Genomic DNA, 20,687 nt, shown 5'->3' with positions numbered 1-20,687 from the left:
AGAAGAGGATGAAAGTAGAACAATGAATTCAATCTCAATCGGGAGCACTTGATAAATATTTTGGTACCAAGAAACAAGTAGATATTTTGGGTTCAAATGACAATGATGATGAAGATTTGGTAATTGAAGAGCCTACTTATTGTGTGAGTAATAATGAGAATGATAATTTGGTGATTGAACAACCTAGTGAACATATGAATGAGAATGAGAATGAGAATGAAGATTTGGGGAATGTAGAATCTAGTGAAAGTGAAGATGTCAATGTTGAATGTGGACCTCTAAACATTTATGACCCTAGTAATTGGGACAAGATTGATCAAAATTTAAGGGATTTACCAGTTGAAAGAGGTCCTATAAGAGGTAATGGTGTGAATTTTCCCTTAGATGACAAAGATAGGCATTTTTCTTCTACATTTTACATGCGACAGTTACAAAATGGAGAGAAGTAGGATAGGAAGTGGCTAGTATATTCAGATGCTTCAGACAAAGTGTTTTGCTTTTGTTGCAAGTTGTTTAAGCAAGATGGGAACAATATTCATTTGGCTACTAATGGATTGAAAGATTGGAAGAATATGGGCAACAGGCTTAGAAGTCATAAAACTAGTAATGAGCACTTTATTTGCATGAGCAAATGGATTGAATTGGAAAGTAGATTGAAGAAGAATGAAATAATTGATAGAAGTGTTCAAAAACAAATCAACAAAGGGAGGGAACACTGGAGACAAGTGTTACTAAGGATAATTGCTATTGTGATCACTCTTGCTAAAAATAATTTAGCTTTTCGTGGAGACAATGAGAAGATTTATCAAGAAGGAAATGGAATCTTTTTAAGCTTAATTGAAATGCTTGCTAAATTTGATCCAGTAATGCAAGAGCACATTCAACGTATTCAAAGGAGTGAAATTCATTACCATTATCTTGGCCACAAAATCCAAAATGAATTGATACAGATGTTAGCGAGTGAGATCAAGAGTACGATTGTGGCAAGAATCAAAGAAGCGAAATATTTTTCAATTATTCTTGATTGTACTCCAGATGTTAGTCATGAAGAACAAATGTCTCTTGTGATAAGATGTGTAGATGTTTCAACTAGTCCGGTAAAGGTAGAAGAATTCTTTTTAGAATTTTTGAAAGTGGATGATACATTGGGGTTGGGACTTTTTAATGTACTTAGAGAGGCATTGCACACACTCCAGTTTGATATTGGTGATATAAGAGGGCAAGGATATGATGATGGCTCTAATATAAAAGGGAGACACAAAGGTGTACAAAAAAGAGTACTTGAAATAAATCCAAGAGCATTCTACACGCCATGTGGGTGTCATAGTCTTAATCTTGCCCTTTGTGATATGGCTACCTCTTGTTCCAAAGCTATCTATTTCTTTAGAGTGGTACAACGCATATATGTGTTGTTTTCATCTTCTACAAAGAGGTGGAAAATTTTCAAAGACAATGTGGAAGGTCTCACACTTAAGCCATTATCACAAACTCGTTGGGAAAGTCGCATTGAAAGTGTTAAAGCTATACGGTACCAAGCTCCACAAATTAGAGATGCTTTAATTCAGTTGGAAAAAGAAGCTGATGATCCCAATACAAAGTGTGAAGCTGAATCCTTAGTTACATCTGAAATTGAGAACTTTGAGTTTTTGCTTGGCATGATTATTTGGCACAATCTGTTGTTTGCTGTTAATTCTGTTAGCAAGACATTTCAAGCTGAAGACATGCATATTGATGCTGCTATACATCAATTAAAAGGACTCATTACATTTCTTGAAAAGTATAGAGAAACTGGATTTTTGGAGGCCATGATTGAAGCTAAAAAAGTTGCAATTGAAATGGAGATCGAGCCTACATTTCGTGAAAGACGTGTCATTCGTAGAAAGAAACATTTTGATGAGAATGTTAGTGAAGAGGTTGCACAATCAGCTGAAGAATCCTTTAGAGTTAATTATTTCATATATATAATAGATCAAGCTCTTTCTTCATTTAAGAGTAGATTTGAACAATTTCAAATATATGATGAAACTTTTGGATTTTTGTTTGAATTGAAGAAGTTAAATTCTACCAATGATGAGTGCTTGAAGACTTATTGTGCTAATCTTGAAGACTTTTCGAAACATGATGGGCTTATGGATGTTGATGGGAGAGATTTATTTTCTGAGTTGAAAGTCTTCAAAGAAATTTTGCCAAAAGAAATCAATAGGCCAATTGAGGTGATGAATTATTTGAAATTGATGGATGGTTGTTTTCCAAATGCCTGGATTGCGTATAGAATATTATTGACTATTCCAGTTACCGTTGCCTCTGGAGAAAGAAGTTTTTCAAAGTTAAAATTGATCAAATCCTACCTTTGATCAAATCCTATCTTTTTCATGTTTAAGAAATTCACAAGAGATGGAATGAGAAGGAATGCACTGACCTTCATGCAAGAACAAATACTTACTTTATGAATGGCCGTTCACAGTCGCTCACAGTGGTTCGTTGTTCATAGTCGCTGCTGCTTATCACTCCGGCGAAGGCCGTCATTCACCCTCGTCACTCTGCGAAGGCTATCGTTCACCACTATTTTGATTTTGAATGATTTTGATTTGAGGATTTTGGGGATTTTGGTTCTAATAGTTGGATCAATGGATTGGGATTTTGGAGATTTTAGGGATTTCGATTTTAGAGGGATTTTGATTTGAGGAATTTAGGGATTTTTTCAGAGGGATTTTGATTTGAGGAATTTAGGGATTTTAAGGACTTTGACCGCGAATGGGATACAAAAAGCGGGATACCAAATATTCATTTATTTGCGACGGAATATTTCAACCGTCGCAAATGATCATAATTACCGAATGAAACGACGTCGTTTTACCCATAGCTTTTTGCGATGGGCTTCTGCCGTCACAGATGGTCCACCATTTGTGACAGTAACTTCTTACCGTCACTAAATAATACATTTTTGCGACGGTATACTGTGCGTCGCCAATGTTCCTGCAATTTTCTTTTTACAATCTTTAGCGAGGGAATAATCCCCGTCGCAAAAGTCTATTTTCATCGACGGCAGATATACGCCGTCGCAAAAGAATTTTTTGGTGACGACAACTACACTGCGTCGCAAAAAGCAGTCACCCCGTCGCAAAAACCTCCGTATTATTTGCCAAATTTTCTTGTAGTGTAACCTTACTATGTGATGCGCATAGCATACAAGTATAGACTAGATCGCCTAAATTGGAACAAAACATCTCATGTTTGTTTGTTTGAAAATGGTTTGAAGGTGCTATTTGCAAGTAGGCTAAGACGTGGATTTTGCCACCCTCAAGTGGGCTTAAGAAAACATGATTTTGTCACCCTCAAATGGGCTTAAAACTCGCATTTCGATGAATTGTTCCAATTCAAGTAATCCAACGTTCATCCATAGGCACTCATGCAATTAATCACTTAAGCAGTTAGCCTCATGGCAAGCATGCTAAACATGACAACATTAACACACAAACAAGATGCTAAAGCGTAAACACTCACAGTGTACTCCGAGCTAAAACAACAACTAGTTAGAAATCATGCATAATCCTAGCTATGTGAAGATGCCTAATGCAACACATGCAAAAATGCAACTAAATAGGCTCGGCTAGTCTAAGATGTCATGTGAAATGCAACTTGATAATCATGTATTCAAATCGGTATTGAAATACAATGCAGTTTGTATGATGCACCGAGCCCGATGAATGCAAGACAGATGAATGAATGCAAACATGCAAAGCATGAGGATGCTAATTGAAATATGCCCTAAAACTAACCATCAAAAGCGGTTAAGTAAAAGGGAGAAAGAAATGGGGGTTGGAAGACATGCGTCACACACACACACACTTATTACAACATTTGTGCCCTCTCAACAGAGGGTCCGAATGAATAAGCTAACTAGCTACGCTAAGCTAATTAATTATTATAACACAAATGAATTTGAACAACTAGCTAATCTAAGCTAATTAAGTACAAACCAAATTAATTAATTAAACACTTAACTAATTAATTACAAAACAACTAAGCTAATGAACTAGTTTAGCTAAGCAATTTAAACAAATGGCCTCGGGAAACGAGGGAGATATGCATGCTCGGTTGGTTTCGCTTGGAAATCCACTATCGTGCCTCTAATGCCTCTGTTTGCACACTTCTGGGCTTCTGAAAATTGTGCCAACTTCCAAGATGTCTCTGATCCACCTTAGGAACAATCTGAGGGGTAGTCGGCTAAGAAGAAAGGCCATCGGCCAAGTGTAATGGTCATCGGCCAAATTTCAAGGCTATCGGCCAACTTTGATAGTTGATCGGCACACTAGATAGTCGATCGGCCAATTCTTCCTGCAAACTCTCCTTTTGCTGTAACAGAGCACAAACAGAGGCATGACAATGTATTTGCAAGAAAATGTGTGTGCAACTACACCCCTTATCATGTCTAAGGCTCAAAGGTGTGTAGTACCCGGCTCTCGAACCATCAATCACGTATTTCGATGCATGATGGCCAAAGAGGCCGAGTTGCACAAATCAACGTCAAATGAATGCACAAAAACACATAAATGCCTTAACCTCTATCATGCTTGATCAAGAGGGCCGACGACTAAGGATTGAGGCACATTTCATCACTTCAAGTATGAAACGTCCCTCGTTCCTTGTGTTTGGACTAATGCCCTATCCAACACAATGCAATGGAAAGCATGCCAAACACAATGCAAATGACAAGCATGCAAACAACATGGCATGCAACATGCAACAATGTCATGCAATGCAACTATCATGCAACAACATGCAATGCACCAAGCAATGCAACAACACTTTATCTAATCAACATGCTAAACATCATGAACATGCAACAACATGCAAGTAAGAATGTCCTAAGCATGCAAATGTCATGCAACTCAAGCATGCAAACATGATACAATATAACAACATTGAAACAACATGCTCAATGGACTTAAACCAAAAGTGGACAGATCTCAATCATGCCTAAATCAGTGGCCATGGTTCTTAAAAGATGGCATAAAAGGCTAGAAAATGCATGTTCTTGCAATGGCCCGTCAACTAGGCACAAGAGCACAACTCTCAGAAGTTCTCAAGGAGTGACAAATGTGGAAGTGTGACAACACTATAAGCTCTGAAATCAAGTAAGAAATGATGCCAAATCATTCAAACAACATAAGCATGGCATGTTAGAAGGCTCAAAGCTTGAAACTAGCATAGGCACTTGCACTATAGCTATGCAAAACATGAACCATATAGCCAAGACACCTCAAAACAGTCCTAGAGCATGTCAAATCAAGGCTAAAACATGCATGGACTAGAGCCAAAACAAGCTAGCATAAAGGGCATGAAGCATGGAGTATGCAAGGACAATAAGGAAGGTTACACTACACCAATCAAAACCAAGCATGAGTTGGCTTTACCAACAAAAATCAGAGTTATATTATGGCAAAATAACACCAAAAAATGCATTTATATGGTGGCCCAAAAGCTTAGGCAAGATGGCATGCGTATAGGCTCATACTTAAGGCATAAAGAACCAACTCCTTAAAGACAATTAAAGAGTGATAAACATGAGAATATGACAAAGATATAAGCTCTGAAATTTCATGCCAAATGATGCCAAGGCATGCAAACTTCACAAGTATAGCATGGTAGGGGCCTCAAAACTCAAGACTAGTCAAGGCATTTGCACTATAGCTATACAAAACATGAGTCATATGGCCAAGGTAGCCCAAAAAAGTCCTAAAGCATGTTAAAATAATGCTAAAACATGTATGGAGTATAGCCAAAATAAGCCAGCATGATTGGCCAGAACATCAAGCATGTTAGACTAGTAAGCATGGATTACACCACAAGTATATAAAGCATGCAAGAGGTGAGTCCACCAATCAAAATCAGAGTTATAACATGTCAAAATAACACCAAAAACATGCTTGAACTAAGCTAATTCAAACCACAAAAGCATGCTACTTTGTAAGGCTATCAAGGCTAGCAAAGAGGATTTACACTACAAGTGCAATAAGCATGCAAGAGGTAACCAAGACAGCCAAAAAAAGAGTTATGGAAGGTCTGATAAGTCATAAAAATGAGCCTAAACAAAGCCATAAAGAAGTAAAAACACATGCTCATTTGGTTGGCCATCAACACTAGCAAGCAAGACAAAAGGAGAGGGGACCACCCTCTCTTATTTGGGCCCTCAAAACAGGGTTTTTATCACTAAAAATCCTCTGAATTTCAGTGGTTCTAAGGCCAAAAAGAAGTTGTTTGAAATGTTTGAAAGTTAGCTCACAAGGCCTTACAAGCCAAGGAGCAAAAGGGAAGACAACCCCCTTGCCAACCAGGGCACAAACCAAGACTTTTAGGACTGAAAAAAGAGGGAAAACAGAGGTTTTTGTAGTTCAACACCACCCCAAAAAATAGCCCCAAAGTAGTTGAAAACTATGGCAAAGCTAGTATGCAAAACAAGCTAAAAGGGGTGAGTGATTACCCTGGGAGCACAGCAGCAAAATGGTTTCTTTCTTGACTCAAATGACCTTCTATCAGCCCAAAAATAAGCTCTAAGGGACCTCAGCCCATAGATATGCAACCTTGATAAAGGATGCCCAGGCAAACTAGAAGTATTTCTCTACTTCTATGCACTTCTATGCACAAAAGGGTAAAAGAGAAAGCAAACTAGAGAGAGAGACAGAGATTTAGCTTTAGAAATTGTAGAGAGAGAGGATTTTTTAGTGAGAGAATCTCTCAAACTTGTTCAAGAAGTTCTCCCTTTGAATATGAGATATTTGGCTTCATATATAGCAATTTAAAAGCTTTTGGTCGAAAATATCTGAGTTGGGGCAGCTGAAGATGAAATATCTTCAAAAAAAATGAATTTGGGTCACTCTTGGCCGATCGGCCATCTTTTGTGCCGATCTGCTACTTGTGATGGCCGATCTACTACTGTTTTTGGCCGATTGGCCACAAAAATCTGTTTTTCAGGTCCAATTTCAAATGAGCGTAACTCCTTCATCTGGACTCCTTTGTAGGTCATTCGTGTGTCCAAATTGAATCTCTGAAAGTAAGCTTTCCAATGGTGGCATCCTTGTATCAAAATTCCAAGTGTCCAAAAAGTTATGCCTCTTTTAGTGAAGACTGCTCAGTTTCAGCTCAACCGGAATGATACCCAACTTCAACCAATCATATCTCCCCCATTCAGACTCATCTTTAGGAGATTCTTGAGTGAAAAATGAAACCCCGGAAGTCTTATTTCCAATGGTGGTGGCCTCATAGCTTAAATCCAAGTGTATAGATAGATAGACTTGATTTAGCGAGGACCACTTGACTCTCTCTTAGCAATTCATACACAACTTCTTCTTCAACTTGCTTTCTTCTCTCCTCTCCTCTTTTCTTCAACTTCAAACCCCTAAATAAGGTGTTTTGAAATATTTTTCAAAGATTTCAAATCTCTTTAATTCATTTCCACTTTGTCCTTGCTCGGTTTACCGAAAAATGCATCATTTAACAAAATGCGAGCCTCAGAGCATCGTAGAAACTTTATTTCAAAAAAATATTTTGAAAGAGAGGGTTTTAAGGCCTAGGAACCATTCAAAATAGCTTTGATCCAAAATGGGGTGTGAGGTTGGGATTTGACTCACCTCTTGCCGAAGAAATCGAACTTTTGCTCTGCACATATTTCACCACCAAGTAAACCATCAGTAGCACCCAAGTCTGAAGGTCAGTCAAAAATGGGATGTCTACAAGCAGGTACAGCCAGTTGTCCAATTTGGCTTGTTTCCTTCAGTATCAGTGAATATGGTGCATATACTACCACAGGTATTCCAAGTTAAAGATAAAAACCAAGGTCAGGAGATTGACCCAATTCCAGTTTCTAGTGAAGACTCACAAGTGAGTATGGTGTAAGACGAATCCAAAGTGGCCACGCCAATGGAAACTGGAGATGAGAGTGAGGAAAATGTGAGTATTAACCTCTCATACCCTTTTGAGTATCCCACAACATCCATGACACAACATGTTAAACCCTTGTATATCAAGGCCTTCTTCGACGGGATACAAATGAATCGGGTATTGGTGGATAATGGGGCAGCAGTGAACCTGCTTCCAAAATCTTCTTTAAAGAAACTAGGAAAGTGGAACCCCAGACTAATCCCAACCAGTACAACCATTGTTGGTTTTGCTGGTGACAAACAGATGGCTCAAGGCATTTTGCCAATCAACTTGAGTGTGGGAACTAGGGACTATATGACGGCATTCTTCGTTATCGACAACAATGCTAAGTATAATGCTCCACTTGGAAGGGATTGGATGCACACCAACAAATGTGTGCCTTATTCTCTACATCAGAAGATCATGATGGCCTTGTGCAATGGAGAGACAATGGAGATCAACACAGACCCTTAACCCTTCATAGCTTGTGCAAATTTTGCAGAGGCCAAACTGTATACTGAAGGAGTGGCACCATTTAGTGTACTGAGGAAACCTGATGGATCAGTCGAAGTGACGGCTGATGAAGAATTAGCACACCTGAAGCACTTAGTCCAAGAAAGTGCTGATGAAAAGTTTGTCGCCAAAGATAACAATGATGCCTGGTTTTAGGCAACAGATGGAACCCAGGAGGCCATATCTTTGGCTTTAATTAAGTTCTCAGTATTGGACATAAAATCAATAGTCCAGAGGGTGCAAGAGCAAGAGAAAGAAGCCATGGCAATTGGCTGTAAGCAGAAGCAGCAACAAGTCAGGGTTTTGGCCTTGGATAAATACTGTGCATTAGACATTGAAACAAAAGTCCAGAAGATACAGGAAGAAGAAACCTTGTGGACAGACTTTGTCTATGAGGAGGAGGGCAAAGATGTTGAATCAAAGAAGCTGGGAGCGGGACAAAGCAAGGAGATTGCTTCGAAGATAAAAGAAATCAAAAACGAAGCATCAGTGAGTCCTCAAATACAAGACCCTTTGGAAGAAGTGAACTTAGGGGAAGGGTCTATACAGCAGCCCACCTATGTAAGTGCTTGGTTGAATGCTCTTGACAGGGACCAGTTGTTGGTGGTCTAGAAGAGATATAAAGATTGTTTTGCATGGTCTTATAATGAACTACCAGGATTGGATAGGTCATTAGTAGAACACAGGCTCCCTATGAGGCCTAATTTCAAGTCGTACAAGCAAAAACCAAGAAGGATGAGTCTTGAAGTGATTCAGAAGGTCAATGAAGAAATTCTTAGGCTCCTCAAGGCAGGCTTTATTAGGATAGCCAGGTATGTTGAATGGATATTCAATATTATGCCTGTAGTTAAGAAGAATGGTAAAATGGGGATATGCATCGATTTCAGAAATCTGAATTTAGCAACTTCAAATGATGAGTATCCTATGCCCATAGTAGATTTATTGGTGGACAGTTCAGCAGGGTATCAAATTTTATCAATGATGGATGGGCACTCTGGTTATAACCAAATCTGCATTGCAGAAAAGGATATCCATAAGACAACATTCCGATGTTCTGGGAACATTGGCACCTTTGAATGGGTTAAAATGCCATTTGGTCTGAAGAATGCTGGGGCAACATATCAAAGGGCTATGAACACTATCTTCCATGATCTCATTGGAGGATACTTAGAGTGCTACATTGATGATATTGTAGTAAAGTCCCAATCCATGGAGGAACATTTGTTTCACTTGGAAATAGCTTTTGAAAGAATGAGAAAGTTCAAGTTGAAACTTAATCCTCTCAAATGTGCTTTTGGTGTATCAACTGGAAACTTCTTGGGCTATGTAGTACACAAGAAGGGAATACAGATTGATCAGAACAAAGCCAAAGCTATCATTGAAGCCAGACCTCCATCAAGTAAGAAAGAAGTACAAAAATTCCTTGGGCAGGTTAATTTTCTTCGAAGATTTATTTCTAATACTACAGGGAAAACTAAAGTATTTTCTTCCTTATTAAGGTTGAAGGATGAAGAGGAATTTGTGTGGCCAGCAGAGCATCAAACTGCTTTCGAAGGAATCAAAGCCTACTTGGCCAACCCTCCAGTGTTGATGCCATCAAAGGGTGATAAGCCTTTAAAGTTGTATATAGCTGCAGTAGAAGATTCACTGGGAGTTTTCTGAGCTCATGACAATGAAGAAGGAAAAGAGCAAGCAGTTTATTACCTTAGTAGGTTTCTAAATTCTTGTGAGTGTAAATATTCAGCTGGAGAAAAGCTGTGTCTTGCATTGTATTTTGCTGCAATGAAATTAAGATACTATCTTTTGCCTATAACTGTCTTGGTAATTAAAACCACAGATTTGGTTAAATATATGTTATCTATACCTATGATGAGGGGAAGAATTGGCAAATGGATACTAGCTTTATCAGAATTTCATCTAGAATATATCCCCTAAAAAGGCAGTAAAAGGACAAGTTTTAGCTAATTTCTTGGCAGACTATCCATGTCAAACAGAAAGCCAAGAGATAATGAAACTTGGTATGGTTAGTATTGAACCATGGCAAATGTGGTTCGATGGATTAAAAGCCAATGGTCTAACTGGAATTGGTGTGATGATTAAGTCACCACAAGGGGTGGAAACCACACATGGTTTCAGAGTGGATGAAATTACTTGTTCCAATAGTCAAGTTGAATACGAAACTTTAATAATGGGACTGGAAATACTTATTGGATTACAAGCTCATGCAATTGACATATTTGAAGATTCTCAATTGGTAGTTAATCAGGTGAAAGGGATTTTCAAATGTCAAAGTGTAAGCATGTTGCCATACTATGTTATTGCATTACATTTACTTTCTCAATTTCAGACAGCAAATGTAACTTATGTCCTAAGATTCTTGAATAACAAAGCTAATGATGTGGCTCAAAAGGCTTCGAACTTCAAGAGAAGGGATAACACTTAAAAGGAACATAAGCCAAACAACATATCAAAAGGTAACACCACCTTTGAATAGAAGGAATATGGTCTTAGCGGTCAATCATAATGACTTATAAGAACAAGATTGGAGGCATCCAATAATGTAGTATCTAGCTGGCCCATCTTCGAAATCCAGTAGAAAAATCAAATTGCAATCTATGCAATACATAATGTTTGGTAATGCTCTTTCCAAAAGGGGGGCAGATGGGTTATTATTGGAATGTTTAGGTCCAAAGGAAGCATTGACAGCCATGGCTGAGGTTTATAAAGACATTTGTGGTGCTCATCAGCCTGGTGTGAAGATGAGATAGCTGCTTCGAAGACATTCTTACTATTGGCCAACCATCCTTAAGGATTGCATAAAATATGCTAGAGGTTGCTAGGCAGGCCATAAGCATGGTGTAATAAGACATGTACCCATAACTGATTTACATGCAGTTGTAAAGCCTTGGCCGTTTAGAGGATAGGCTATGGATATGACAGGGAAAATACACCCACCCTTTTCGAAGTATTATTGTTTCATCTTAGTGGCCATAGATTACTTCACTAAGTGGGTCGAAGCTAAGCCGAATAAAACTGTAGATCAGACTGAAGTTATTGGATTCATTAAAGATCTAATCCACAGATTTGGCATCCACAGACCATAACTGTTAATAATGGAACTGTATTTGATGGGAGAATGGTAAAATCTTTAATGGCAGAGTTTGGAATTAGCCTTGTTAATTCTATCCCCTATTATGCACAAGCCAATGGTTAGGCAGAATCATCCAATAAATCCTTGAAGAAAAGAATACAGAAAGTTGTGGAAGACAATCCCAGGGATTGGCATAACTTGCTGTTGGATGTACTATGGGCTTATAGGACTTCTCCAAGTTCAAGTATAGGAGTTACTCCTTATGCCTTAGTATATGGGCATGATGCAGTATTACCTGTAGAAATTAACATCAGGTCCTTAAGGGTGAGAGGTCAATATCAGTTAGTTCCTGAGCAGTATCATCAAAGTATGTGCTTGGAATTAGAGAACATAGATGAAGCTAGAATTCTGGTATTAAATAACATTCTTTTCCAAAAGAAGAAAGCAACCAAAAACTTTGATGAAGGTGATTTGGTATGGAAGACAATACTCCCAATAGGGATTAAAAGCCATAAGTTTGTCAAGTGGTCACCTAATTGGGAAGGACCATATCAAGTTCATAGAGTCTTGCCTTCGGGAGCATATCATTTGAAAAATTTGAATGGATATGTACATCCCAAGAAAATTAATGGCAGATATTTGAAGCCTCATTATCCAACCATATGGGAGACACAAGGAATAGAATAAATGCTAAATAAAGAGCATGAAAACACTCAAATGATAAATAAGGATTTTATTTCATAATGAGTTGAATACATGTAGCCATAGATTGGCCCAGAAGTCAATACAATGTGTCAGTTGTTCCTTTACAATAGATTTTTTACTCTTAAGAGATGGGAACAACTGAATGGCTGTAGCCATATCCTGTTTTCGATTAGCCAGTCCTCGGTTGGTGATCTGCAGCTTGGTGGCAGTTCAATCCAAAGCCTAATTGACTGCTAATAATTCTTCTTCAAGTTGAGCTTTCTTCTCTAGTAGTTGAGCTCGGAATTGGGAGACAGAGGAATGTTGCTCCTTCAATTCTGACACTTCAATATGAATTTGAGAAACAAAACTCTAGTCTCTCAGCAATTTCTCCTCTGCGGCCTTGGCAACATGGCAGATGTTGATGTAAAAATCAGTGGTGGCTGTCGCCTGAGATAAATGACTTGAAACAGTTATGCTAGATTGCTCAACAATCATACAGTACTGGAGGAAGCCATTTCTGATTATAGGCCTTTGTAAGGCTTCGAAAGGAATCCTTGAGAAGGATGCCAACAACTCCAAATAGCTGTCCAAGTCTATTGAAGGCAAGGGAGTCTTAACATTGGAGGAAGAGCTCTCAAAAATTTCTAATAGAGAATCAGCTAGGGCTAATGGTTCAGCTTCATTGCTAGCTTTTGGAATGGTGGAAGGCATGTCAAAAAGACTAGCTAGCCTAGCTTCGAAGATGTCCACCTCATCCGTTGACATGGAGGGTACAGAAAGAACTCTGGTAGAAGGAAGAAACGGCTGCATAGGAGTAGGAGAAGAAGGTGAAGTACTCTTAGCAGTCTCTATAGTTTTGGCTACCAGTAGCTCAAGAGAAGAGGGACTGGTGCTAGGCAGAGATAATGGACGAGAAATTAGAGGGCCACCAATGTCTTATCTACGGAAATCAGCTATCACTGGAGATGATGTAATAGCTGGAATTACTTCAAGAGGGGAAGGAGCGGCAAGGCTTAAAGGAGAAGCAAATTAAGTAAAGTTGAAAGATAGGTGAGGAAAGTATGAAGTCAAGCCAAAGGATAGGGATGCAGGAATGTTTGGCCTCAAGAAAGGTATGGAAAATATAGGGCCAAGAAGTGAGAGTATTATCTGAATGGGCTCCACATTTTGAGGTTGTTCAACTTCAGTTCAAACTGAAGGAATCCTTATTGGAAGAGTAGGCAAAGTAGTTGTTGTTGTAAAAAAAGAAATACAAAACAATGTTAAGTCCCAGTATCAACAATTTGAGAAAAGAAAGTGAAGACATGAAAGGAAATTACTGGTTTCAGAGGTGGTGGCAATGATGGGAGAACTACGAAGGGAATAATGCTCAGCAGTGTGTTGCCTTCTTGCAGTTTCCCTTTGGATTGTATCAATAGCAGTTGCTTCATCCCTTAGCACTTGTTGCTGTCACCTTTTTTTAGCCCTCTGAAAAATAATTATTTCCTTAGAGTGTTCCTTCTCTACTGCTTCGACAACTGCCTCATGAGTAGGGTCTTCAACCAAGTCAGAAGGAGAGACATTTATCTTCTTTCTCTTTTTTCTCTACAGTGGTATTTCTTGCTCTTTCTCTGTCTCTTTCTTTTCAATCTAAGATTCAGACTCCTCAGGAGTGAGTATTAGTTTTCTTTTCTTTTTCTGCTAGTGTTTGTCTTTGAGAATAGCTAGGGCTTCAGCTCTCTTGGGAGATTCTTCTTGTGGAGACCCTACACCAAGTAGTATGAATATGAAGAAAACAAATAGAAAATTTTAAAAGAAATTAAGCCTAAAAATGCATACCCTTTTTCGAAGCAACTCTGGTGACTCTGGAAGGAAGGGGTGAGACTGTAAGAATAGTCTTGGTAGCTGTAGAAAGAGGGGGGATGATCTCAGTTTCTTTTGGTTTGACCTTAGAAGGCACATCTAGCCCTATTAATAAATCATGAGGATGTATTGCTAGATGCACTTCCACATTGGCTGTCCACCAATTTTGAAATCTTTTTAAGGCTAAGCCAGATGGGAGGAAAGAAGTAAATTTGAACTCACTTAAGTCGTTCAACAGTTTAAATGTTACCGCATCTAGTTTAGATTTGGGTACTCTCAGATCTCTGGTTGTGAGATGGACATTTGAGAGACTACAGAGTGGAATGGGCATTCCTTGGGTAAGCTCAAATTGCCTGGCAAGCAGGGAGGGACAGTATACCTCAGATATGCACTTATAAGCTCGAGGGTTTAAAGTACTAATACAAGTTCCCTCTACAACAAAATAAAGGCTCATATATCTTTATGCGATGGGATGGAATATTCTCTATCAGCCAAGAATGTTTTTAGCCAAGTTGGTCCTTTATTTGTATTGAAGGGGTAAGAGAATGTGGCAGCTGGAGAAACAAGAAGCTGATGAAAGAATGTAAGATAATAAGCAAAAGAAGCAGGATAGAGAGCAATTCTAGCATACTTTTCTCCATAAGTGCTAGGGTCTTGAACTAAGAACTTTAGACACTTAGGATGCAGATCAATGAAGTATGCAAAGAGCCAGAGTTGAAGCACCCAAAGGGGACCTCTCTGGTTGATATCAAGAGGTCTTGCACAAAATTGGGAGCATGCTCTATAGACATGGCCTAAAAGATAAGGGGCTAAGGCTATTCGTTTCTTCAAAACAAGGGCCTTCGTGAGTGGGGCGAACTCAGGCATGATTCGCCGAGATGATGTACAAAAGAAAAATTTACACAACCAATATAAAATAAAGGAAAAGAGTTCTCGATCGCTCACGAGGCCTTCCTTTTTGTTTCCAGCCTTTACAAAGTCACTAAATGAAGAATTCAAAGGTGAAAGGGAAAATTTAATAGAAAGGTCTGGATAGCTGGGTGTAAAAGGAGTACCGAGTGGTGAAAGCCCTAAGAGATGACAGATATCAAGAACGGTGGGGGCCATCATACCACACCGAAACTAAAAAAAGTTAAAACCATGTTCCAAAAGCAAAGAGCGACAGGAATCAAAAAAGGGTCTTCAGGAATGATAAACCTGGAAAGATGAAGGGCGTTAAGAATACAGAGCTCTTGGAGGTCCCATTCTCTTGCAAGCACAACCCTATCATACCATTCCTCTCACTCAATCCTCAATGTTAGCTAGCAACGATGAGGTCGGTTCACCCTCCAATTTCTTCAGTCAAGCCCTCCTTCATAGATAAGGAAATGGTCCTCCAAATGAGGGTACAAAGCAGAGAGTTAGGCGGGAACCTCTCGAAAGATAGGACCTAGGACATATTCTTGTTTGTCACTATGGCAAGGGACAAAGAGGCGTCCGTCTATGGCACTCAATCCATCAGCTTTAAATTTAGTAATCTCTTCCTCAATACATCTTTTCAAAGCCATTGTTGGGCTTATACGTTCGCCAGTTGGTACTTACAAAGAAGAGGACTCCATTGGTAACAAGAAGCGAGGAAGAGAGGGTCAGCAGAGATGAAGGGTTTGTGTGTTAGCCAAACTAATGAATTCAAAGCACGAAATAAAATGGTTTTTAAACCTTTGTGTCTAAAAATATACCCAATCATGGAATTCATAAAGAAGTACTAAAGGTATGGATGCAAAAAGTTTCCTTCAATATTGATAGTTATGAAGGGAAAACGCATCTCAAATACTGATGTCAGCTTCGAAATAAAATATTTGGCTTTGAAGCCAAATTTTGGTGCCAAAATCAGATAACAAACGGCTTCGAAGGCAGGAAGTCGACTTCGAAGCACATTCCATACCTAAGGATGCAAGAATACCCAAGTATTTGTTTACTTCAAAAGGATTAAGGACCTATTTTTAGGTTTGTCAATGACAGTAAAGTCCTTCAAAGCAAAACTTAAAATACCTTAAGGTTAGAAATTGTTGTTCTAAGTTTCAAACCAATAGTTGGTTTGACAATACACAAAAGAAATCACTTTTTTAGAATAAAACAGTGCAGTCCTTAAAAGAGGTTTCTATATTTTGGAAAATGTAGATTGTTTGTTTGAAACAAATTAGTTGATTTGAAATTACTTGATTGTATTAACCATATGTTGGGGAACTGGATATGATCAAATCAAGTTTCGAAAGGCAAAATTGATAAATTCGAAGCTTTGATTCTGAAAGGAAACCAGCAAAAGTTTTCAATTACATTCCATATGTTGGAAAAGTTCAAATTGAACTTCCAGTATTTCATTGAATATGATCAAATCAAGTTTCAAAAGACAAAGTTGGTTAATTCGAAACTGATGGCTGAAGAATTTTGTTGGTTCTAGAATCAGTATGAGAGGCAATAATTGTTTTCTTCAAGGGGAAACTTCACACAGTTAAAGCATATCAACCATATAGATTAAGTTAATTGGAGTGGTAAATCAGAATCTGACAAATGAAATTCGGAAAACTTAGTTCTATTGAGAAGTACTGTTTCATTTTATTACATTCTCAATTTTATAGAAATATGGAACGGACAAAGTTACAAGGTCATGGAATTTAGTCCAACAAAATTCAATAAATGAATACTCTTTTCCTACTCTATCCTCTATTTTGTCCAGGTTTGGTTTATCTAATTGATAAGCCGTTAATTGAGAAAAGAGTTGTTGGGCCTTCACTTCAAATTCTATCTGTTTTAGGGCTTTATTTGTAGTGTCCATCTCCTCTTCTTCACGTACTTCGTTCATTGCAACATCCTCCCCATTCAGAATCCTGGTTCTTGAAGGCCTCATATTCATCAAGGAGCTTCTCTGCTTCATATTGAACTTGAATTCGAGCAGAGAAGGCTTCATCCAGAACTTCACTGGTAATGGAAGCCTGGAAGTGCCAGTTGAGTAGGAGAGGAAGTTGGTCTAAAAAGGTATAAAGTTCTATTTGGGCCACGGGGTTGAGAAGATGACTTCGAGACATAATGTCACAAGCCCATAGAAAGTTTCTGTGGGGAATGTCATCTCGAAGGACTTCAAAAGTTAAATGGGAGAAATCAGCAAGTAAGGTCTGAGCCCTAAACTGCTGATAAGGAGTTAGAGGCACTGGGGCCTGGTAGGGGGTGAAGTATTGGCCCTCAGAGAGAGTAAGTCTCAATTCATCAATCCAATTTGGATTGGAAGGCAGAGGAGGAGCAGTCAGAGGTTCCCCGATCGAATCTAGGAATTCAGGTATGGCCATACATTCTAGCCAATCAGAGGTATAAAGTTTTGTTTTTTTGGCTAAAAGTGCAGGACTGATCCCTAAAGCTTCACTAGGACATTGGACACTTCGAACCATTCGAGATGGCAAGGTAGAAGTATACCATGATGAAAGTAAACTGTCCTCAAGACTGCATATGCGGTCAATAGGAACATATGGATATACTACAGAACTGCGTTTGGAAGGAGGGATTTCAAGAGAGTCATCGAATTCTGGGAATCGGTGATGAATGCATTCTCTCGTCTGAGGTTGAGTAGGGGTAGGCCAAGTTCCTCAACCAGAGGTCGTAGAAGAAGAAGAAGCAGCAGCTTCATCCCATGCGGAAGGCTTTGTTGCAGAAAAAGAGCTTCCAATATCCATGATTGCAAATTTGTGTTCCAAAGAATCATAAGCAGTAGGTTTTTGGTTCGAAGCCCGGTGATTTGCGAAAGCTTCTATAACTTATATAAATGGAGGTGGATAAATGTGGCTAATCAATGCATGAAGGTTCTTTCGAGGAGGAACAATATCATCAAATAACTCTTCGTATGCTTGATCAATGTAAGAGAAGATTGGCTTGGCCATAAAAGATGTATCAGTCTTTTCGAATACTGAAATAGTGGGGATGTTCAAGGATTAGAAGAGAATTTAATGCAAATGTTTCATTGATGAATGGCGGTTGCATTTCTGAAAAATGAAAAGCCCATGCACGTTGTAAGACGTGGGTAAAATACCTTGATCCACTAATATCACCAAGTATTGGGTATATTAGTGCGGGGGGTAATGTTGGCCACATATTTTGTATAAGCCAATCACAGTTCGACACGTGGCAGGATAAGGGCAATACGGGAAGACAATTCAAATCTTCAATCATAATCACACACGTGGTAGTTAGTATTGGTTATTGTGGATCTGCATAGCACTAGATCAGCAAAGAGATGCAAAATGACGTGGCTTCAACGGTTATTCATATTTAAATTCAAAATCAGGATGGAAGCCTAACTGTAGATATGGCATAGTGGAGCTAACTATAAGGCAACATGATCAGCGATCATGGAATGATGATTCGACGGTTAAAAATACATTTCGACGGTTGTCATTGAGAAGTATAAATAACAGAGAAGGCCCCAGAAAGCGCCCCCAGACTCAGATCAAAAAAATCAGTTTTATCTACGTAATTTTTCCTTCTAGTTTTTACATTTCTTGTTCTTTACATTTTTGTACTTCAAAGTCCTGCACTACACTTCGTTCATAGGAGTAGTTTCAAGTAGTTTGTTGCTGTAAACCTTTACGAGGTTGATTTGAATCTTTGTAAGTCTTCCATTTTACTTAATGAAATGCTACAATTGTTCTTCATTTAATCATTGTTTACTTAATTCTGCTAAACAAAGCCACCAGTAAAAGTCCTCTTCATTGAGGCTGAAAGAACTAAAACACAATCGTCTGATAATTGGTTGCCAATTAATATTCTGTAAGGACTGATTGATCCTTGCTAGCACGCTCACAATTACAATAATAACCTTCGAAAGCCAAAAAAGCCAACAAATGTCCCTTTATTAAAGATTTTCCTTTTAATTGCAAAGATTATACTAAAATGAGTGTTTTTACCATACACTCACCAAAAGAGTATATATACCATATACAAGTTATGATATTTTATGATATTTATACCAGAAAGTATTAGAATTAAATTATTTCCGGTTATAACTAAAAGGACCATAATAAATAATAACCAAATACCACATCTTCAATCATAACCTAAAAATAATCCCAATAAGTTATAACTAAATCATCGCTAACATCACAATAAGTTATAAACCAATGATCATAACCAAAATAGCAACCACAAGAAATCATAATTAAGTTATAACTAACACTACAATGACTCATAATTAACACTATAATGTGTCATAACTAAAAGATCATAATTGCGAAATACAATACACATTTTTTTGCGATGTGTTTTATAGAATTTTCCTATTAAAATATAGGGGGATTTGATCAAAGCACCCTCATAATAAAACTTTAATGCATTAAGGACAAGCATAAAAAAAAAAATTCTTAAAAAGTCCAATACATAACATTATTATCAAAAAAAATTAAACTTTAAAATAATATAATTTTGATGTAAATGTTGGTTTTTAATAAAATTAGTATTTTTAAAATTCTCTCATCAAAATATATCAAATAAGATCCATGTTGACTATGAAATTATTTATAAAAAAAATTATTATTATTACTGTCGAAATTAATGTAAATAGTAAAAGTAACATGTTACTATGTTTGACAGTTACTCTATTTAACAGTAACATGTTACTTTGGTTCACAGTAATATGTTACTTTGGCAATATTGTCTAAGAAAAAAAAAAGATATTTTACTTTGTCTTTGCTCAATTATGTGTTTTCTCTATTTAAAGGGTTATGAAGTAAAATAAATTGGATTGTCCTTTTCACCAAACAAGGGTCTAATGGAGGGATTTTGACTAAATTTCCCTAAAATATATCATTTCTATCTCGATTTATTTTATTTTATTTCATAATTTTCCAATCTACTTATAATAGTTACTCTCCAATATTTTTATAAGATTCAACCTTAAATTATTTAATTTGAAATTCATATTTATCCAAATGGATTTATAATATTTAAATTTTGTAATATTTCATTGTTGCTTATTATGAAAAAAATCAAGATTGTTATTAATTTGTATCCTCTTATGCTAAATTCCTAACCCTGTGTCACAACCCAAACCCGCCCCTATCGATTTAGCATCGTAACCGGCCAATAATCCGAGATTACCGAAGGCCTGCTTAACAGTAATACAGTAAAACAGAGTACAGGGGTCTGGCAGAAGCCAATACAGTAAATAAACAATATCCAATGAGCTGTGACAGTCTGTATGCAAAAGACTTTTTCATACATATATGCAGTCAGTGACAAACAGTATGTACATATATACAATCATTCAATTCAGAGACCTAATCCCTATTAAATAGTATGGTAACAGTCTACAGTTTACAAAACAGAACAGAAGAGGGAAAACTAAAACACCCCATAGCCTTAGCTTGACAGGCTCGGAACCTCGCAGTGAGGCACAGTGGTTGGCTTGACAAAACTGGAGCTTAACCCCGACGCTTCTAGCCACGGTCTGGTGCCTGTACACCTACATATATATGAGCAGTGAGCTAAAGCCTAGTGAATAACGTAATGCGTAAAAAGGTTAAGAATGAATGTCCTTACAGTAATGAAAACAGTTCGTTAATTCAGTATATCAGTCATTCAGTCATATGTGGTACATCCATTAGCATAACAG

General features: G+C 37.8%; 1 protein-coding gene across 1 annotated transcript; it reads left to right on the top strand.

Moving 5' to 3' along the window:
• The first annotated feature begins 572 nt into the window (after positions 1-572).
• Positions 573-2,354, top strand: LOC114319097 (uncharacterized). The gene has a single exon (XM_082900597.1). It carries the CDS (start codon positions 573-575, stop codon positions 2,352-2,354), a length of 1,782 nt encoding a protein of 593 aa, XP_082756723.1.
• The last annotated feature ends 18,333 nt before the right edge of the window (positions 2,355-20,687 follow it).

This window comes from Camellia sinensis, chromosome 13 (assembly GCF_055761805.1).
Source record: "Camellia sinensis isolate YWXY chromosome 13, ASM5576180v1, whole genome shotgun sequence".
In the NCBI taxonomy this organism is placed as follows: domain Eukaryota; kingdom Viridiplantae; phylum Streptophyta; class Magnoliopsida; order Ericales; family Theaceae; genus Camellia; species Camellia sinensis.
This window is presented reverse-complemented; position numbering and strand designations above follow the sequence as displayed.